This window comes from Chelon labrosus (genome assembly GCF_963514085.1).
Source record: "Chelon labrosus genome assembly, chromosome: 10".
In the NCBI taxonomy this organism is placed as follows: domain Eukaryota; kingdom Metazoa; phylum Chordata; class Actinopteri; order Mugiliformes; family Mugilidae; genus Chelon; species Chelon labrosus.
In genome coordinates, this window is record NC_140360.1 from 22,247,294 (window position 1) to 22,269,674 (window position 22,381).

At 41.0% G+C, this 22,381-nt stretch overlaps 1 protein-coding gene across 1 annotated transcript; it reads left to right on the forward strand.

The window, feature by feature from the left end:
* The first annotated feature begins 60 nt into the window (after positions 1-60).
* Positions 61-16,806, forward strand: c1qtnf12 (C1q and TNF related 12). Its single transcript, XM_084554210.1, has 8 exons — positions 61-1,271; positions 10,670-10,774; positions 10,866-10,977; positions 11,105-11,289; positions 12,420-12,528; positions 13,338-13,431; positions 15,901-15,979; positions 16,064-16,806. Exons 1-8 carry the CDS (start codon positions 1,089-1,091, stop codon positions 16,160-16,162), a joined length of 966 nt encoding a protein of 321 aa, XP_084410336.1. The 5' UTR covers positions 61-1,088; the 3' UTR covers positions 16,163-16,806.
* Positions 16,807-22,381: the final 5,575 nt, after the last annotated feature.

Below are 22,381 nucleotides of genomic sequence, written 5' to 3' on the forward strand. Positions count from 1 at the left end.
ACACACGCACACACACAACTTGACTGCCAGGGAACCTCTTCAGCTTCATCTATGAGATAAAACAGAGCTGAATAGGCTAGTAAGGTTGCCAATAGAAAAGAGGCAAGGGGAGAGAGAGAGAGTGAGGGACAGGGGGAGGGAGAATGGGTGATGATAAAACTCCACAGTGAGCTCTCCTGTAAGCTCAGTCAGAGAGCAGCTGAGACCAGAAGGGCAGGGAGCGCAGCGGAGCAGGCGAAAAGAGACCTACCAGGCACTAAATCTCTTGGACTTGTTGGGACAGACAGTAGGCAGCGGCTGAGTTGTGTCAGACGGAGGCAGAGGAGCACACTGCTACCTGTAGAGTTTCACGTGTTGTGAGGAGTTTGTACTTCAAGGAGATAAGAAGAAAAGCTCAAGATCAATACTGGACCTCATCCACCTCCTCCTTCTGCATCCCTGTGGGTGCACGGTGTCCTGACAGACAGACTGATCTTAGCGCTGACCCGCGTCTTTTCATGAAAGCCCTGAAACTTCCGTGGATCTTGCAGATTTTCGACACCACTGTGCTGGGGCCTGGATCTACTGCTCAGTGTGAGAAACAGCAGGAGAGAGTGAGGGAAAAAGAGAATATTGCCATCCATCTCTAGCTCCCAGCAGCCCACCCTCAGCTTCGGACGCCCCTCCTCTCTGCCTCTTCTTTTGCCCCCTGCACACCCGCCCCACCCCACCTCAACCCCCTCCAACACCTCACCCCCCAACAGAGCAGAAAGCGTGAAAAATCTCACTAATGGGTTTATTTGCTGTCAGATCCGCGCCAATCTGTCATTCCCTTGGACCATTCTGCTTGACACATTTCATAGTTGAGTAAGCCTCCTGGCTTTCTGGCTAGACTTAACAGTGCCCCCGCAACGTTGTTCTGGCTGAGAGCTCATCAAGAGAGGAGCAGCGGCGGCAGCAGTCAGTCTGACAGCCTCTTGGACAGGGAGTCCCTGAAGCTGCATTCCTCTGGTCTCCTTCGCCCCGCTGGGACTCTGTGTTTGTGAGCCTCGTGGGCATCCTCAGCTTCTGTCTGAAGGTATTCTTGTGCTGATCCAAAGAGCGTGAAGATGTGGTGCGGCGCTGGGCCTCTGGCCGTGGTGGCTGCTGTGTTTTGGACTCAGTGTGTTCTTCTAGATGGGGTGGATGCCAAGAAGGAGAGAAAGAGGCCAAAGGAAGCCACTCCACAACACACAGAGGCGTACAACGCAACTCTGTCCAACAGCGAGGAGGTTGGAGGAAGCACCAAGCCAGTGAGTTAACTTTTTTATTTGTATGTTAATCTTGTTTTGCATTTACAAGCTTCAGGTTAGAGTTTGAGGTCAGCCCGCAGATCAGTCCCTGTCAGGACTGCAGGACAGGCTGCATGAATGGGAAGGGTAAAAACCCGGACTGGACAGGTGTGCCCCACCAGGTCAAGCCTCAGACAGTGTGATAGACCAGAATGTGTGAAACTCTAAATGGATGACTTCCGGAGGAATGCCAGGAATGTGGATGTCTGAAGACTGATCAATGCATCAATTAGTGTGCGCCGCGGGTGTCTGCCACCAGTTTTCCAGCTTATGGTAAACGAATCATGATCCAGATCCTCAGAAACACCTCGACACTGCAGCAGGAAATGAATTTATAAACAGAACAGATTAAGATAGAACTTTTAGAGTTTTGTTTTCTAGAGAGACTTGTTAAAAAAAAAGTGTTCATTGGTAACTGAAGAGCCACGTTGTTTTCATTAGAAACGTAGTCCTCTTGCGAAAGAGCACTGCTGTGGTATACTTCCATTTTCAGGAGCAGCAGTTGGCCCTTGACTCTTGTTATTTATTGGTTTATTGCTGGTGTTGCATATTTGTGAGGGTATTTGTTTTGCTTTCAGCCCACCCATTATGTTGGCATTCTCATGTAACCCTCACTGCTCTATATACCACTCCTCACTTCAGTCCTACCAGGCAGTAACCTCCACTGCCTTTCAAACCACACAGTGAGGTCTCCTTTGTAACTTTAAGAACACTTTGTAGGTGGTTGTGGCCTAGCTGTGTTTATTTGTCTTGGGTCGCCCTGTAAAAGCAGCAGCTATGAAGGATGACCTTGTGTCAACCTAAAGCTGGATGGGGATTGCACCCATTGGGATCCCACTCCTACGTCTCATCCCTCTGGGAGCAGGGTGTCTACACAACCACTGCTTTCCCCAGCGGTGCGTTATAGGCCGCGATGCAACTCCTGGGAAAGTTAGGTGGGCAGATATTTAAAGACCTGCAACAACGTTGTTCCCAGCCCATTGATTCTGTCATTCACAGGCCTAGTCTGACTCCGCTGTGTCTGGGACATCCGATAGGGGCGGTGTGGCTCTGAAAACTGGGGCAGCATGTCGTGTAAGCCCCTCACAAAGCCCCATAGAAAGGGTCCTGAAAGGGAACACCTCAGTGAGGATTAGCCCCCTGTTCCTCCCTCTCTAACATTCTTTTCATCTCATCTCCCACAATCAGACAGTAATGACATAATCACTCTTAAGACGCAGTGTTATGCCACATAGGGCCTTTGCCAAACATTGTCACCTCTGATGGAACTTGAGATTTAAGCTTGACATCAGTGGAAGTGGCTGTATTCAAGGTTGCGTTTGTTGGTGCCCCTGTATCTGAGCTTCTGCTCAGGGAAGTAAAAAAAGGAAAAAAAGCATGCCACACACCATGAAGAGTGGTAAACTTGCTTTTCTTGGGCAGTTTGTGAGTTTATCCTATTACACATCTGTTAGGTCTCAGAGAAAACAACATGTCCGTTGGAGCTGTCTTGGCAAGCAATTTGTATTCTCAAACAAGCCAAACATTTACACTCCACATTTACATTTTTTTCCCTTGTGCCCAGTGGAAACAGTTCTTATGATGGCATTCGTTTTCTATCCGACCAATCCTGTGTGTGGGCTGCTGGCAGCGTGCACTCGAACGCTGCATTCCTCTGGAGATTTTCCATTTGAAAGTGATCACAACAGTGAGGTGTGGAGTTGTGCTGCGGGTGGAATTTTTTTAATGAGATGATGAACATTTCAAACAACTGTGATCTCTGTGAACCGCCACGTCGTACAGTTTTAGAGCAGTGTGTCAAAGCCTTATTGCTCTCCACTCTAAAGATGAGAGGGATCTGTCACTGTTGAGAGCAGCGAGGGATCTCTGATGGCTGTAATGGAGGGAGTCAAGTCAAACATCACGCCTGGCGCGTTGAGTAATGGCTGGGTTTTAGCCTGAGGCGAGGGTTTTTGTTTCCTCTCTCTCATCCCTTGTGATGATTAATGCAGCTGCGTGTGGGACCTTTTGGATCAACCTTCACATAAGAGACGAGGTCCAGTTCCCCAGGAAACAGGGCCACTGTGAGAGCACACACCTCTCATACACCACTGATCCTACCTATGGCCTCTGTGGTGTGATAGTGAACCCCGCTTTCAACATGCCAGACAAAGGTTATGCTTGTTTAACGTTGTACAATTATCTAATGAAGTCATCTGAAAGAGTGAGAAAAAGAAACAAATAATAGCCCTTTGTCATTTTATCTGAAATTTGCAAGTAAAACAAACCACAGGGTCGTATTTCCATGTCGCAGACACAGTTTTATTTGGTTGTAGTTCTATTTATAATTACTTCAGATTGATGCCAGATTTATAGAAATCTCTTAATCTTGCTTGATTCATGTCATGTGCTAGTTCATGTTCCTGAAACCACGATTTTTAGAATATCTTGAGTAAACTGTGGTTTGAAGTAAAACAACTCTAGTGCTCATTCATCTGCATACACTTTTTTTTTATTATTTAAGGTTATATTTCAAATGGATGCTGCAGATGTGTCTATTGAACATTTTCGATGTTTGTCCGGGAATTGTTTAACATTCCTCTAACTAAGCTTATGCACTCATTGTAAATAACATATAGCCAACAGATGTTATCTTAACACACCTTAGCTTAGCATAAAGACCTGAGACTGAGGTTACAAAATCTGCTGTAATTGGCCAGAATTGGTGCACCTATAAGCTCATTAATTAACAACTTAAAATTGTGTCTGTTTATCCTAGTAGTTAAGTAAACATTGTTAACTTTGTGGGTTATGCAAAGAAAATGTGTTGAACCAGGCCAGGCCTTTTTGTTATTTTTCCAATCGTTATGCTGAGCTAGCTTATCTTGGCTGTTAATTTTGCACATATACATTTTTAATATTCTTTTACGAAGGGTTATGTTGGGTAAACCTTCTGGACGGAACTAGGCTAGCTGTTTCACTTGCTGTTTGCTGTTTTTATGCTAAGCTAAGCTAAGCTAACTGTCTGCTGCTAGCCTGTCTTATTTGTTGCTTCTGTGTTAATAATAGAACCCCCTTTTTAAAGTCTTTGTGCTAAGCTAAGCTAGAAGTTTCATTTAATATCCTGAGCTGTTAATGTTCCCACCTTTCATATTTCTACATATGCTTAACCCAACTCGTCAAGGGCAAATTAGTGACATAAAAGTACAAAAAGAAATCTGGTATGTACTTATGTAACATTAAGCCGGATCTAATGACTTCCTTAAAGTTTTGCCCACTGTTAAACTTTGTGGGCTAACCTGTACCTGATATGGAACGGGATCACTGGCGCTTTTCAACAGCTCATTTTACCTACCACAGAGAAAATGAGCACTCACTTCGATTTCAAAGCTGTAATTTGTACACAAAACAGATGTGACACAGCGATCAATGTTTCGTTCAGCTTAGATTGCCTTTTTATTTTAAGAGGAAACCAAGATTGTCTCTGGTGATTTCTAAAGCATAAACACAAATTTATTCACTTTCTCTGACAACAAAAGAGATGCACGTCTGTTGGGACAACACAGACGCTCTTAGAAACAGTAACTTAAAATCAAAAGCGGGTTTCACCCTATCATTATATAATAACCATATTTAATTTATATCTCCATATGTGTGCCCGCAACATTTGTTGAACTAATAACAGCGTCTTCATAGTGGAAGGCGGCTTCCCAATTGAGTAATAATACAGTAGGCAGAGAGCAGAGTCAACATTGCATGCCTAACTGTATTTAGCTGTACAGCGATAAATCCTCAAGACAATCTGTGTCTGTGAAGTGCAGCGGAGGGGAACATGTGGGTGGATGCATGACGACTGGGATGCACGCAGGTTAGCAGGATCCCCTCGCCCCACACAGCCCGGGGATCCCTGCTTCTCCAGGGGCGGCATTGGCCCAGCATTAGGCCCTTCCACCCATGCATGGATGACTGCACAGGGAGCAGTATAGGGATGTAAAAACAAGGGATTATAGAACGCTCTCCATCATCCCGCCCAACCTTAAACCTGCATCTGCAACATTTTTATCAGCAGCCAAAAGTTTCATGTCGTCTAGTGTGTACGTAAAGGTAGGAAAACAGATAAAATCTTAAAAAAGAAGATAAGTTGCACTGTACACACGGAAAAATTCAGGAGCTGCCTGCAGAGGAGTAGAGTTTCAGTATCTGGTTGCAGCCCCAGAGACATGTTTTAACAGTTGTGTTTGTGTTTTTGGTGGCATGTTGCCCCAGGGAAATATTTCCCGTTTTATGGCTTCAAATAAATTCAACCTAATTTTCCCCAAACTACATGACAAACACATTTACAGCAGCGCACGTAGAAGAGTTATTCATACAGACCGGAGTCATTCTTTTCTGGGTCATAAAATCTTATAGGCTTCTGTGAATGATCAGCAATGATTACAGCTGATCCACTAATTGATCCAAAAGCTCTAAACTCACTGTGTTGCTGGTTAATGAAACAATCTCTCTTTAGTGTTATTGTAAGCCATGGACACCCGGTACAATCAGCGGCAGAACAGGACCAACTACAGTATATTCACTCAAATACTGTATTAATATATAAACTTTTTGGTAATTACACTGGAATATTTCCACTTTACGTTACTTTGCACATTAACACTCGCCATAGTCACTTGTTTTAGATTTTACATAAAAGACAAAAAGTTCAAACTCTTAAAAACGCAATGGTTCCCAGCATTTTTGGCTGGTGTTACAAAAATGTCGTTTAAACCACATTTTACCTTATGAAATTCTCATATGATCACATTTAAAATCCAAAATATGAGTATAAATCCAAAATATGAGTGCATATTTGTGTCACTGTATTTCATGCTTCTTCACTCCCTCCCTCCCATCTGATGATTTCTTATACACTGTTGCCCATAAAGTTGGAATAATTTTGTTTTCAGACACATTCCTCTTTTTATTCCTATTTATATTAATCACACTGTCACAATCATTTCATAAGAAGAGGTAGAAAAGTATTTTATTGCAACTTTATGAGCAACAGTGTATTTTTCTTCTGACCCTTGTTCACCTAAGTTGGGAACTACGTTACAAAATTGTATATAAAGTACGGGTAAAGGTTGCCTACCAAGAAATACTCTGCAAGCTGCCATAAAACTGCAGCATTTTGTATGGATTAAACAAAAGAAATACAACATGTTGATTTGAAATCTTGTCTCCTTTTTTGACAGAATTAGGCTTGCTGTTCCCCCGCTTTCAGCTTTTTAGTCTGCTAAACTAACCTAAGCTAAGCTAAGCTAAACTAAGCTAGGATAAGCTAAGACAAGATCAGATAAGATAATTAGCTGCTGGTTGTAGCTTCAGATAAGAGAGTTGTTATCAAGAGAGTTGTTAACAATCTTATCAATCTTTCTGCAAGGAAGCAAATAAGCTTACTCTGGTATTTTTACTTTACTGAAAGCTCTGATTTTTTCCAATCGTAGACACAATGCTTCCCATTCTCATGATCTGAGCCGTGGTAATGTGGTGGGATTTGGAGCCCTATCAGCGAGGATAAACACTGTCTAGAAGATTTAACATTTCTCACCTTCGGACAAAATACCTGACACATTCTCGCGGTCCGTGATGCGACGGTGTACGCTCACACCTGCCGACAGACGAGGCCACTTTGAGGCACTCACACATCAGCGGTGATCAAAGCCAGAGCCCCGGTGTTCTTCATCAACTCTCAGACTGATACCTGGATCCACTCCCTCCCCACTTTGTTCAGGGCTTGTACGTGCTGATACAGAGCTATGCCAGAGAATCCATAGTTTACTTTACGCTGCAGTCAATAGCAGCCAGTGAGAGATTGAACGCCTCTGACAGCTTTTTCTGTGTCATCAAGCAGTATGGTATTCATGTCTGCTTTTGTGGAGTCTTTGAAGTTCTCGTTTGAGACAAACGCCAACCTGCATACAATGAATCAGGCGGTATTTGAAGAGTTGTGTGAGCCATCCCAGCCGGCTCTATATATAGCATGTAACTCTTAACAGCACAGAGAACAGACCACTGGAATTGTATTATATATATTCAATGGAAAGAGTTGAGCATGCCTTGAGCTGATGATTAAATTATTTATACACTGATTTGCTGTTATTTTTCTTCGCTCAGAAATGAAGGTAATAATTATGTTGGTCATAGCCTTTCTTCCTTGAGCACAGAAAATCCTTGAGGGCAAGGGTTTAATGGTTTAATTACAATGGCGTGTGTTAAAGAGGATACCAAGCTCAGAGTATGGCTGATTTCCTGGCAAGGATATGCCGTCTGTTTTACTTTTTTTTACATCGGGAACGGAGGAGATATGTAATTATAAGTCACATGTGTGGGCCAACTTGCACTGTTTCGTACCTTTGAAAAAAAAAAAAACTAAGATCTATGACACTGACTTAAGAGCAATTAGTGGCTTTCATCATGAGTGACTTTCAGATCTGAGCTGTCAGAAAGTGTTACAGTTGCATTATTTTACTTTCAGAGGTTATTAAGCTCACCATTACCTCTACTCGTCAATATGTCAGTATTTATACAAACTTATAGAGCTTTAGATTAAAAAAACAGTTGATATCTTGAAAGTAGGATTGAGAATTGACAACACTTTCATGTCTGTAGGTTAAATGCGAAGTTATAGCTAGCAGCAAGTTTGCTCAGCCCAACATAAAGACCAGGAAGTGGAAACAGCTAGCCCGACTCACTAATGTTATATTTTGCTTGTTCAAACCAACACATTTAAATTTTTTGTTGTGTTATTGTTGCTTTAATGCCAGATGGAATGGATGGGAAAGAATGCCAAGTGTACATGCATACGCATTACCTGACAACTCAAGAGCATTGTGTGGTTGCAGAGTTGATTGTGGGTGTGTGTTTAAAATACTTTCATTAACAACATACCACTATGTATTTATATATCAACTCCAAGTTTCGCCCTAGAGGCCTCTGCCCCAGGACCAGGCAGTATCTTATTAATTATAGGTGTTAAAGCTGATGCCATACATAGAAGTGTGGCACATTCAGTGAATAGTCTGCTGAGTATTACTATGATTAAAATGGGTGTGGTGTTGTAGTGCTTAATTTCTGTTGCGTCAAACTTGGTAGAGCTGCAGTTAAGAATTTATAGTGCAGGTTCAATAACACCAGTGTTTATTGAGTCATTGTTATAGGGCTGTTCTTCACTGAACTTTTCTCTCACTCTTACCTTTTTCCAAAGTATGTGTAGCGACCAAGATTGATTGGGCTTGAAGGGTTAAATTGCACTGAACAGTGGAATTTGGCAAACCTTTAATTGCTTTATTTTATTAAGTCAGATATACAAGTGTATTAGGACAAATCCAAGCTTTCCTATCTTAAAAGCCATCATGAAGTAGTTGTTTATAAAACTCACCCGTTTAAATAAATTCTTAAGGTATGGCATAATTATGGGTGTGACTATTTTGAGTGACAGGTAGGTGCCTTCACTTGTTGCTAGTACTCTTGCTCAGTCTCGGCTCAAATCATGCTCAATTTTTTTGCCAATTTTTGAATCAGACCGGAGCTAGTTGGAGTCGGGCACTAGAGGGTGACACGGGAATCAATTGTCGCTACCATCCCATCCTGAGCCCACAAAAATACTCATATATACATATCCCGATCACGTGACTGCCCCCCCAAAAAAATCCTGTCCCGCAAAATCCCGAGAGAAAGCCATCTCTATCGGGCACAGCCGAGATGGCGGCAGCCAGGCACCCCCATTGAGCTTCACAACCTCTTTTCAGGAAACATATAGGTGATGTCATGGAGAGGTTGGTCCATCTTTATAAACAGTCAGTGATTAATATAAGGAACAGGTAACAGCAATACACATATGATGTGTATACAGGCAGATTTTGTTTCATTTGCAGAGCTAGCTGTTTCCCCCAGTCTTCATGCTAAACTACACTAACCTGCTACAAGCCTTAGCTTCATATTCTGTAGACAGACATGAGTCGTATCAATCCTCTCATCTAAATTTCAGCAAACAAATTTAAAACATTTTATCAAACATTTCCACTAAAGCTTGCAGAACTGTTGTGCTAACAAATGTGAAAAATTGACATGGCAAAGGAAAAAGCAACTTTTTCCCAACAGGCCTCCAATATTTTGGAAACAGTTGTGAGCAGTGTAAGAGTATTCTTGACCAAATCAGTCCTGCTTTTATCTGCCTCCAAGCCTCAAAATCACAACAAAAACACAGAACAATCCGACATGCAGCCAGCGCAGCGCCTGTTAAGTTGTTTATTTTGTCTGCTGTCAGGAAGAAGAGAAAGTCGGAGAGAGGGAGAGAGAGAGAGAGAGAGAGAGAGGGAGAGAGCTGCAGATCCCACACATAAAAAAACAGATTTTTTTATTCCAGCATATTGAAAAGACAAACAAGGAGTTACTTTGTTGGGGTAAAACAAGAGGCAAGTCTTTAGCAGTGAAGAAAGGGGCATGTTGGTTTAGCAGATAAGTGAACCGTGTCCTGCTGCCAAACCTAAACAAATTCCATTTCAGACAGCTCACCTCCATGGCTCGTCTTTATCTCCTCTTCTATCTCAACTGAAGGCTCTTGACATTTGGGGAAGGGTTAGGGTAAGATCTGAGCTCGCTGTAATTGGACTTCATTCAGCCTCACATTTTACCAAAATGAAAACAATCCAGTTGTAGCACTGTGCATAAAAATATTGCTTCCAGAGGCCTTCCTTGGTTTCTTATCTCTGTAACAGATCCCAGGCTTCTATACAGCAATTTATTAAAAAAGAGTTATTTCAGACCATGCAGCCCAATTAGAAAACAGACTCATAGCCTAAAACCTGCTGCACATACATCTGTTATCTTGCTTAGCAAATTTTCCGTCATTGCATAACTCATGCGAGTCAAATAATAAAAGAAAACACTAGTTTGTCTCTGGGTGAGGGAGAAAGTGTTGGCAACTTTGACATGTTGTTATAAACTACAGTAATTGAGGCCTGCGGTCCACAGGATCGACATCACACATAGACGGGCAGATTCATTTTTCACTAGGGTGCTCATGGAAATTTCGATGTGCTGAACAAAAAAATCACTTGACAAGGTTTGTTTACATTAATCCGAGTCTGTTGGGCAAATAAGAACTGACGTGGCACCTGAGCGAATTATCTGGGAAGAAAAAATAAGCATGAAGTGAAGCTTTCGGAGGAGAATGGTGACTGAAAAGCCCTGCAGTCGACTGGGCAGGAACGAAATAACGAAAGAAAGAAAGAAGAAAGAAAGAGGTTTCCCTGTCAAGGCTGCTATCACTGGGTTCATTTCTCTTGATACCCTATTTTGATTGGTTGAAGTATACGTGGCCTTCTTTTCTGCTGCAGATCTCTGATCACCAGAGGGTGGATCCACTGGGCTCATGGATGGACTTTGTCAAAAGACCTGTTGGAAACTTTCCTGGAAAGTGTCGCAAACGCAAACGACCCCTGGTAAACGCAGACAGTGTATCTCAAAAACTTTAAGAGAAACTTAAGTATCTCTACATCACATTTCGATTTTTTTGTATCTGTTTTCCATCAGCCAGGTCCACCTGGTCCTCCAGGCCCTCCTGGCCCGCAGGGACCACCTGGCTCTCCTGGGGCTGAAGTGACCCAGGAAGTTCTTCTCCAGGAGTTCAAGGAGATGATTAAAGGTAAAAGCAAGTTGTTCTTGAAATGACCTCAAGATGCCTAATACAACAGATTTTTCTATTGAATCGTCTTTAGAGAATAGTTTAGTGGTCATTCTGCACTTTAATAACCTGGTTGAATTTCTGTCAGAGGCTACAGAGAGGAGAGCAGCAGCACTGGACAGACAAACCAGCCCCAGCCAGCTACCAACAGCCCTCCTCACCCTGGAGGGGATGACCTCCTACCGTCGAATAGAAGAGGCTTTCCACTGCAAGCTCAAGGGACCTGTGGTGGTCGACAAGAAGACTCTGGTGGAGCTCCAGAACTTTCAGACAGTACGTTTGTTTGAAACCAAGTAAATGTTTATGAATCGGTGAAGCTTCGCTCCCTGCTCGTGACTGAAAAAGTAAAATTTGAGCTAATCCGCCTCTGCGTGGTTACATGCTTTGTTTCTCTGTCTTAACTGTGTTTGAAAGAGTGAGTGTTCAGTAATCATTGCTTAGTTTGCATGTGGGAGAATTATGAGCGGATCATCCCCTCTCTGGTAACTGGCACTGGCAAAGCATGCGGTGCCACTCTGAGACTCTGACTGCCTCTTTGGTCAAAAATATCTACTTTTTCAATTCTACACATCACTCTCTGGGCGGCATACAAAAGGCACTCTGTCTCTGACTTGGAATAAAGTGTGGAGAGGACAGAAATAGACACTGTTTGAAACAGCATGCTGTAGTGGAAGAACTATGCCCTGTTAGGACGGGCTGACAAGGCTGGAGGAGGGAGGATTAAGCTTTGCAAACTATTTAACATGCTAACAGAGGACGATGTTATGAAGACGTGTTTATGTGGCTTTGGAAATTTAGATTTGAATGTTTTTGCAGAGTCAGAAATAAAGAGGCACACAGCGAGGGGGGACATAAGGAGGCGGCAGTAAGTCAAGGGGCCTTATTTATGAGCTTAGCATACACACAGTTTATGAATCTGATCCATCAGTTTCTTCTTGGAAATGTATACACAAGTTAACAAGATTTTCATTGTCATTGTCTTTGTCTTTTGCTGTCAGGACTGTGCATAATTTTATTAAATAATGATTTAATGAAGGGTTCTCCAAGCGAGCAATCTGATGCAGTTTATTCAAAAGACATGTTTGTGTAACTGTTTAAAAACATCTGTGGACAGTTCCTCTTATTTCATACTCAGATGTGAGGGATGCAATGCAGCTGTGCTACAGTGTCTGTCTCCATTTTTGACACACTGCTTCTTCTTATTCAAAAATCAAGATGTCTTGCAGTTGGCCATTGGTGCAAACAAACAAGTCTGAGCTGAATTACCATCTTAACAAAACTTGTCAGCTTCATTATAACTTTAGGATTAGGTACCATTTTTTTTGTGACCTCAGAGAAAATACCAATGCATCGTTGCCATGAGATGTACACATATTAATTCAGGTGTTTTCATGTGTTTTCAGCCGCCCGCTAAAGGAGCGTTTCTTAGAGGGTCGGGAATGGACCAGTCCACTGGGAGGTTCACAGCTCCCATCACTGGGATCTACCAGTTCTCTGCTAATGTCCACATTGGTAAATCACTTTTCTATATGCATCACACATACCAAAACCTTAAAGACCGCCACTCCAATAATCCACTCACACATACATTAACGGGTGTTATAATCCACAAACTTTCAGTCCTGGTTGATTTGGAAACGCCAACGGTTACTGACAGTAACACTAGTTACGGTTTAATTGTAATAAAACTATTACACATCACTGAACTCTTTTGGCAGCAGACACCAGCACGCCTTGAGCTGATACTTAGTGTGAAATACACCGGAACTATTTAAAGAGCACATCCCTACCATGAATGGCTATGATCTGATTTCAAGGGAGGAGTCGGCTACCTTGCAGAAAAGTTGGAGGTGCAGAAACTCTTCATCTAACAGCTCACTGTAGCTGCTTCTTCAGACTCCATTAGTCTCTGCAACCCTTAAAAACTGACCCAATGTTAAAAATGCGGGAAATTACTATTGTCTTCTTTTGCTTTGATCTGTATTTGCTGCAAGCTTAAATGCTAGTAATAAATACATTAAATCTAAAGTGACTGCTTCACAATAAATCGTCCTGCTGCATGTTTCAGTTTAATGCTTTTAATGTGAATTGGCAGTCGGAAAATGTTTGAGCTGCAGTAAATAGTGAGGCTGAAACAGAAGCCTGTAAATCCCTCACGGGTGTAAAAGGTAATTTGAGTCCTTATGTGCAGAAATGCTATACTTTAATTACTTTATTTATACGTGTCCTGTAAATTTTAGCCAGTTCAGTTCAAAAGGTGAATATATGTTTTGGTTAGCCTCTATACTTTATGTGACGCTGAACATTATGCCTGCTTGCAGATCACAACGAGGTGAAGAGGAGCAAGAGTCAGCTTAAGGCCAGGGATAACGTTCGGGTGTTGATCTGCATTGAATCACTCTGCCACAGATACACGTAGGTATTCTATAAGGTTATTTATCATGCTGGAGATGAGTCTCCTGCAAACTCATCCAAGTCATAAATAACCTACCTATCTGGCGCCTTTGTAACCATGTGGTTTGCATTTGTTATGGCATGCTGGTGAGCAGCAGACCCCACCGATTACCGAGTTGCTAAAATCGATCATTAATCTGACCCTAATAACCACACTTTGCATTCTCGACATTCTTGACAGTTTATTTATTTTTCTTCCCTTTAACAGAGATACTTTATTGGGGTTTAATGCTGCCTTAACTTTCACCAGAATTTATGAGCTGTTAACGGTGTTGTCTGTTACACTTTGTATGGAACCAGTTTGGCATTTCCTGTGTAAAAACAGAGCAGGTTTTTAAAGGAAATGTCCTCTCATTTAGAGCCCTTGTCCCTGTCGCCTAACTAATCTTTATAGAGTCACCTTTGACACTTCAGGCAGAGTAGCACTGCAGTGAAATGCCCTTGTTTGGGATGTGGGAGACAGATAATGAAGTAACTGATGCAACGGCTGTACAAATAATTAAAAAATATATACAAATCTAGAATGAGCTCTTTCCAGTGCTTCAAAATTTCTATTTACATAAAGTCAGTGAAAACAGTTGAAATGAACGGCTCCCTGAAGTCTTCTTCCCCCGCTCCACAGCCTCCCCCCTAGTGTGGTACAATGATAAATAATATTATTATGAAAGGTAACCCAAAAGAGTTCTGGGCTTTTGGTCTTTCTGAGCCAAAACCCAGGCCAGTCTCGCCCTCCCACACATGAAAATGCAGAGAATGTGAAATGAGGCTCGTTGTGACGGCAGCTCGGAGTGAAGACAAACGTGATTGATTTGCCATAAAAATGTAGCATTTTCCACTTAACAGGAGCCAGTGGTCTTTCTCTGCGGTTATATCTGCAGGGATGTTACAAACCATCAATGCAGGCTCTGAGCTGAGAACGCTGAACTGTTTAAGGAACACTCTGACTGTTGGGAAGAGTTAAATGAGAAGATACCACTCATACACATTTATGCTGAATAGCTACAGCCAGCTGCTAGCTAACTTATCTTTGCATAAAGACTAAAAACGGGAAGAAACAGTTAATCTCTGTCCCTGTTAGCAGACTACACCAATCAGCACTCCCTATTCACACATTGTAACTTCGTACAAAACCCCCCAAAAAATACAATTTCATGTTTTTATCCATGGCTACTTAAAACACAAGAATAGAGAGTTTTTTGTTTTTTGTAGTGGTTGAATAAAAAAAAATTTGAACATGTGAATTACTTTAGCCTAGCTGCATATTTCCATCCTTTGTGTCTAAAGCTAAGTTAGCTAGCAGATAATGGTGACCTCATGTTTACCATACAGATATGATAGTGGCATTAATCATCCAGCCATAATGCTATGTTCACACTAGTAGCGACGGGCTTCAATACATTATAAATGGAAGCCGGCGATACGAGCTGACACTTGTTGGGCAAGAAGCAAAACATGAAGGTTGACCTGGCTTCAACTTGCTTCACCCATTGATTGCTGTGCTATATTTACAGTCAATACCCGCTCCAAACCCCCGTCATTGACGTGATGACTGCTTGAATGACACTGGCAACGCTGAATAAGTTTTTGGCGCTCATAGCGTGAATGCACCAGTCGTGAGAACATGCTAGGCAAATGTTGATGTCTAGAAGTCACTAAGGCTAACAGTGTAACAAGCTAACGACTGGGTGACTTAATGTAGGAAATGCAAAGGTATATGTAATGAAATCATGATGCCGCTGGGAATATCAGACAAATTATAAAATTACGAAGAAAACTCTATGCAACTAAATTACAATACATTAACTGACCATGCAGCTATGTCATTCAGAATGTCAGCAAACACGTCACAACTCGGGAACTTGGCCCTCACTGCAAATTTCCACTTACAAAGTCATGCATACCACAAGAGGGCACCGTACTGACGTTTCTCATGAACACAGTAAACGTAACTCCATTTGACGGCAGCCAAGTCAAGTCAATTTCATGTCTAAAGCTCATTTAAAAACAGCAAAAGTTGACCAACAACTATTGCAAAGACTATAAAGTCACACAGTCAAAACAAACACACGGAAGAAGAAGAAATAATAAAAAAAATTAGTTGTGAAAAGCTGCTCTAATGCTAAATTAAACAGCCAGAACAAAGAAGTGTGTCTTAAGATGGGATTTAAAAACAGACAGTGTCTGAGTCAGCCGAACATGCAGTGGCTAGTTGTTGAATGCAGGTTAAAGTCGTAGCATAGGGACATAAACAATAAATACATAGTTTCATGTCAAGCAAAAATCCTCATTGATCCTTTCAACCAACGCTTGGCAAGGAAGCACACCAACTGTCTATCACTTTAATAAAAGGCTTTTTACACCTGATTGCCCTTCCAAACTCTAGAAGAATGCAGTATTGACAATGTTATGTTATTTTTAATTTGGTTGCAGTTCACTTGAGATGATTGTTGGATTAGAAAGTAACAGCAAGATATTCACCGTCAGTGTTCAAGGACTGCTGGAGCTACAGGTGAGTGCCATGATAAGAGACTCACATCTACAATATAAAAATCTGTGCAGTCTTTGAACATTAAAGTTGTGTTTTTCTCTGCAGGCTGGGCAGTACACCTCCATATTTGTGGACAACGCAGCCGGCGCTTCCATAACAATACAGAACGGCTCAGATTTCATGGGCATGCTGCTTGGCGTATAGCCTCACACCTGAGCAGGGCATCCGCTCCACTATTTACTGCAGCCGTCCACTGCTGCCATTTTTATTTTGTGTCTTTCAAAGGACTGCTTCTGAGCACTGTCACACAGGACCGAACCACAGGAGAGGTTTGAAGTAGGTAAAGGAAGTAAGACTGACACTGACCTGACTGCTAGTCAGATGGTGAAAGGACAGCGTGAAGAACTCAAGGACTGAGTTTGTTTTTCACAGTGCACTGGCACTTCCCCCAGGAACTTGGATGCATGTTGCTTCACCAATAAAATAACCTGAAATAAAACAAGAAATATGTTTGTTACAGCATATTTTTCATGGTTGTTGAAGACCTTTGCAGTAATCCAAGCAACTTTTTTTTTAAAGTTCTAGGGAACATGAAATAGTATCTTTGTGTGTTTAATGTATATTGACATGTCATTGTTTTTGTCCGACTATATCGATTGTGTACACTCTCATGAACTATTATTTTATGGTTTAAAATTCACATTTATGTATGTTAAATGGTACATAGACTCTGTGAGTACACTGGACAGTTGAAAAATGCTCAACAGGCAGAATGTTCCATTTACATAATTACACAGTTTGTAATCTGTTGCCCCCAAATAAAATGTTATATCCCTTGCAAACCTTTATATTTAAAGTCTTAGAATTTTAATTTGTCCAATACTCGGGTTTGTGACTAAATACCTCAGCTGTACTTTTCTTTTTATAGTTAACTAGCATGCTAATTCACATACAAAATGCTTGGCATTCAAGTAGTAATGTCAGCGGTAAAGCTGAAATCATCTTAACTTTGAGGTGACATGTCTGAGACAAAGACAAATTGGACTGTCTGATACAGTTGACGCAAATACAGAATTCCCCAAATGTTTATCACAAACACCGTCCATAACTATGGTCAAATTAGTAAATGAACTGCTAACCATAGCGGGTTTGGAGCGTTGAGTAAACCCAGATGGAGTTGGCGGGATTTTCTAACAGAGAGCTGTGACGGCAAGCAGAGCTAGCTCTTGTTGATCCATAATGCCATAATGTATGGATCTGACCTATCGGTAAACTAAAACAAATATGGGTGAAGTGTCACTATTTCAGACTAGGCTAGCTCCGTCCATACACTAGCAATATTTTTATGTTGTACTTATTTCACCCGGAAATATTTGGGGTGGGAAATGAAAAAAAACTAGAGCCTAGAATGTCTACTCGTGACCAGCTGTCCTACTACAGAGTAATGGATGAAGAGTGAAACACTCTATATGTGGATGGGCTCTCGTCCTGAGAACACTGTTGCTAGGCAACTTTTGGTGTCTATAGGCCATTAACAGTTTAGCAAGATAATGACTGACTAGCTTAAAGTAAGAAATGTAAAGTCAACAATAAGGATGAGGCCATAAGGCTGGACATATCAACATTTTCTACAGAGATAAAATTAAAGAGAAATCTCTATATGACTGAATTACAATAAATTTACATTCACCTCCACCATTACTGAAAACTTCAGACCTACGAAACTACAGAAAATGTCCATACAGAAGGTTGTAAATATCTCAAGGGTTGTCTTTCATATAGACTCTTGTTGTGAATGCGATAAACACAGCCCCATTTGAAAGCTCCATTACTGTTGTCGTGGTAACTGTGTTAGCCTGCCGATGTTAGCATGTAGCTCAGAGCATCACTCTGCCTACATAGCCAGCACTAGCATGGTTGTAGGCTCTTTTATGCTTTTAATTAGTCAAGCTGTTACAACATGTGACTTTCAGATGATTATTGTTGTCTTCTGGATATTTGGCTAAATTATCTTATTATCTTATAATATATGAGAACACTTCCTGGTTATCTTGTTTGAAGAGAAAGCAGATGTCTGACCTCTGGTTCTTCGCCAATTTTAACATAATTCTGTTTATATATCTTTATCTAAAAAATATCTTAAGCACTAGATATCAATGGTCCTATGTTATTACGCTGTAATCTTGAGCATGTCTATCCGACAATGTGACTCCAAAGTGACGCAACACTTTTATTAGGTTCAGACAAATCCTCATTCACATTGTTTTGAAAGACTTTTTTCTTTTATCGGTATCTTCTTGCCATAATAGATGGCGGCAATTTATGAAACAACAGATATCATTGGAAAGCATTGATGTTTGAGATGTAACCACAGTTTAATGCAGAATCTGTGAATCCCGTGTTGATTTACACTTTGATGGCAGTTGAAAACACAGATTAAAATTATATCTTTATTATATTTTTTAGCATATTACTGTATGCTGTAATTTGAAATAAAACATGTCCCTATTTGGTCTTCGCATGTAATAATGCAGCATTTCTTTTCTTTCTTCATCTCCTCCTTATTCTTGAAAGCATCAAGCTCTTCATTTCTATGTGGCTTCATTTGAATTGTAATATACCCCAAATATCTCAAATACTTTTGCTGGCAGGCTGCCAAGTAAGTATGACTGCAGTTCCTTACCTGGAAAGTATTTCCAGAGCATCTCGGACCATGTGTCCATACAACTAAATCCAGTGATTGTTTCATCCAGGCTTTTTCATGTATTTTATATTCCTCAAATTTCCAATTTAATTAAAACAGAATAGCTATTGTCCCTCACAGCACATTGCAGTCCTGATAAATCAGTGCTACTCTTGTGCTATTATTAAAAAATATAATATCAGTATATTGTTTCTTGGGTGGTCTCACAATGAATGCTTGTCCAGCCAGTAAAATGAGCTTGTTTGCATCATTGCATGAATGCCCTATAATAGAGCCCACTCATGGAAGCATTGCTGAAATGCCAAGTGTCACATACTGTACCCAAAGACCAACCACAAGAACGTTGCACCCACGTGCTATTTCAGCCTCTTACTGTAGCACACATTTCAGACAGGAACTTGCTGAAAAGCACACCCGAAATTTGAAAAACAAACATCTTTATTTATACGTGAACTGGCAAACATTTTTAGGTACCACTTATTATGTGTTTTTATTTCCCCACAGTGTAATTTTCGACCAGTCAAGAGAAATAAAAATGAAAATAAAGATGTTGAAAATAGCACAGCCACAATTTATAGTGTATTAGGTGAGTGGGATTTCTCTTCACTTTCCATTATTTCATAAGCTGCAGTCTTTCAGCGTGTTTAACTGTGTGGGGATGACAGATGATATAATATTTGCCTTTTCATTGCTCAAGGAATAGGAGAATGGCACACACTTGTGAGTTTTGATTGTCTTATGTTTTTCTTTTTTTTTCAAAATGTGTTTAATGACAGCTATGTGAGCATGCCGTAACGCATTCGCTGCCCTGCAGTGGAACGTGGAGCCTGCCAAAGTGGTTGCGAAACCGCCCTGCGCCACGACTCTGACAGGAATTTCCCATCGCCCCATTATCAGCATCAGACAAGCTGAGTGATTGCAATTACATCTGCCCAAATGCTAAGAGCAACTGCTTTTTCTCTTTTCCTTCGGAGAAGTGAGGTATTATGAAAGGCCCCATTGTGACTCTCTGAGGTTCCTGTCTGCCCTGTAAACCAAAATAGTTGGGCTGTGTAGATTTAATGAGGCCTTAATTATGAGATTCCTCTACCTTAGTGACTGACTCATTGGGTGATGGCTATAAGCTCTGAGGACAGCTTCCTTAAGACAAAAGGAGACCAGGGTCCTTATTTACCTGGAAGGAACATCTGAAGGACCAACCCAATAGTCCAAAAGTCTTTGTCGATGCTGCCTTCTAGTGGGGTCGTCTTTACAAGAAAACAAACACCCCTGTCTCATAACATTCGCAACCCCATAAGTGGACATTTTCAACAAGGTCTCAAGTTGTGATATGTTTGTTGACTTATTCAGAAATGGTGAGGTGGATGCCAATCTAATTTATTGTAATTTAGTCATTTGAAGTTTTTCATTTTTTTCCTTTACTTTTCCTACATGAAGTTAGCCAGTCCTTAGCTTGCCAAACTGTTAGCCTCAGGAATTTACAGACGCGAACAGTCACCTAGCGATGGTGTTCTCAAAACTAAAGTTGGTTGCTAGTGGACGACCCAGACTCCTGTTGCCTGGGTAACCATTTTGTTGATGTATTCAGAAATGGTGGCGGTGGATGCTAATCTAATTTATTGTAATTTAGTCATTTGAAGTATTTCATTTTTTTCCTTTACTTTTCCTACATTAAGTTAGCCAGTCCTTAGCTTGCTAAACTGTTAGCCTCAGGGATTTACAGACGTGAATAGTTGCCTAGCGATGATGTTCTCAAAACTCAAGTTGGTTGCTAGTGGACGACCCAGACTCCGGTTGCCTAGGTAACTTTTTTGTATATTTCCCACCCCGGATGATTCATGAACCAAGCAGAACATGAATATATTGGCATGTATGAACAGAGCTAATTCTTTTTACCGTCCAGACTCCCTATTTGAAAAAACAAACAAAAAAAACATCCACGATGCTGCCACTCCATCTGGGCCCACCCAATGCTCTCAGCTTGCTTTCAGCGTGGTGAAAATGTATTATGTCAGTCAACTATATTGGTCTCTTCCATTGGTTCAACTTTGTACCAGCTCACTTTACAACGCTAAAGGTTTTTTTTTCTTGTCATTATTACAATTCACTGAGTTTAATTCAGTTTTTTTGTCTTTGCCTCTTGTCTTTGTGTGTACACCCCTTTACAGTCGATGTTACCACTTGAGTGCCAAGCATTATTTAATTCATTAGGTCACAAATTGTTGCACTTCCCATTTCAATGCATGTCTGTCAGCAAAAAGACACATTAATTAAATGGCTTAAGCTAGATTTATGGCCTGTCACTGGTCACTGGAGAGAAAATGGATAGAGGACGATAGTAAAGGATGACTGTCCAATGTCCAAAGTTTTACTTTGTAACATCACTTCTCTTACTTCCTGTCTTTGTTTTCCTGCCCTTGTGATTGTGTGCTTCATCCTGATTTGTTTCACCTGTGTCTTATTGTCCAATCAGCACTTTGTGTGTATATATAGCTGAGTCCCTCTTTCTTGCCTCTGTCTTGTTTGTGTTCATCTGTGACAATCTCCCTTGTGTTCCTCTTGTTTTCATGTAGTCCTCCAACATTTAGATCTTCTTTCTTTTTAAAAAAAAAACTAACAAAAAACTCTAAATGCAGTCTAATAGCAGATCCTTGATGAATTCAGGGTAGAAAATACCCCCCCCCCCCCCCTGTATTCTATATATTATTGAATACAATTCATTTTTATCGGTGTTAAATAAGAATACATCAGAGACTGACATTGTAATGATTCACTATTTAATCTTTCAGCAGAAATTTATCTGGATTTCAGGCAGTTTCACATTACCTAATGCCTATTTATATATTCAAATCCCTTCTCTCTTTGCATGCTTCATTGTGATTTAATCAATTCAATTTTAAGGTAACACATTGGCGTAGTGCACTGTTTCACTGCAAGAAGGTAACTTGCTGATTGGCTGCAGCCTTAATACCACTACACAATAAAGTCAAACAATTAGCAATTACCAGTTGTACCCTCCAGGTTATCCTGTCAAAACTAGATCTAAAAATGTATAGCCCAGCTGTGCTGTAAGAATGCTTTTAGTTTATCTAAAGGGCCGCCTTTGGAAGGGGGAAGTCTGTTGTCTCAGTGCAACAAATACTTGAGTACCACGTGGAAACAGAGCACAGTAATTAATCAAAATAATTTTCATTAAGAGATAATATTATGAAGTTCATGAGTAGGAACTACTGTTAATCTATCACTAATGTTTGACCTTATATTGGCAACACACACATTTCTTTGATTATATGCTGTCTTCACAAACTCCTAACTAATGTAGAGCAGAAAAATCAATCCGAATCACTTCTAATATTTACTAAAAGTTCTTAAGTTTACTCTGAATACATACAATCAAGCGTGGTTATGAAAGGTGACCATAGTTGGAGCCCAAATATGAAGAGGATGTGACATTTTGGCGAGGGGCCAGCCACCGGCCTGACCCCATGCTTTCTGTCTTTCTTCTCTGTTTGTCAGCACTTCCAAACATGGCTACCTGCAGAGCGCAACAGACAGGGAGACTCTCTCTTAGGGATGCCAGGCTCCTGTATATTATGTTTTTAGCATGCCTAGGATTTTTTCAACACAGCCTAAGTTACTCCAAACAGAGCCGAGCAGTCCAAGTCCTGCTGATACCAAGGCGGCCCTAAACAAACCTGTTGCTGTGATACCGTCCTCCA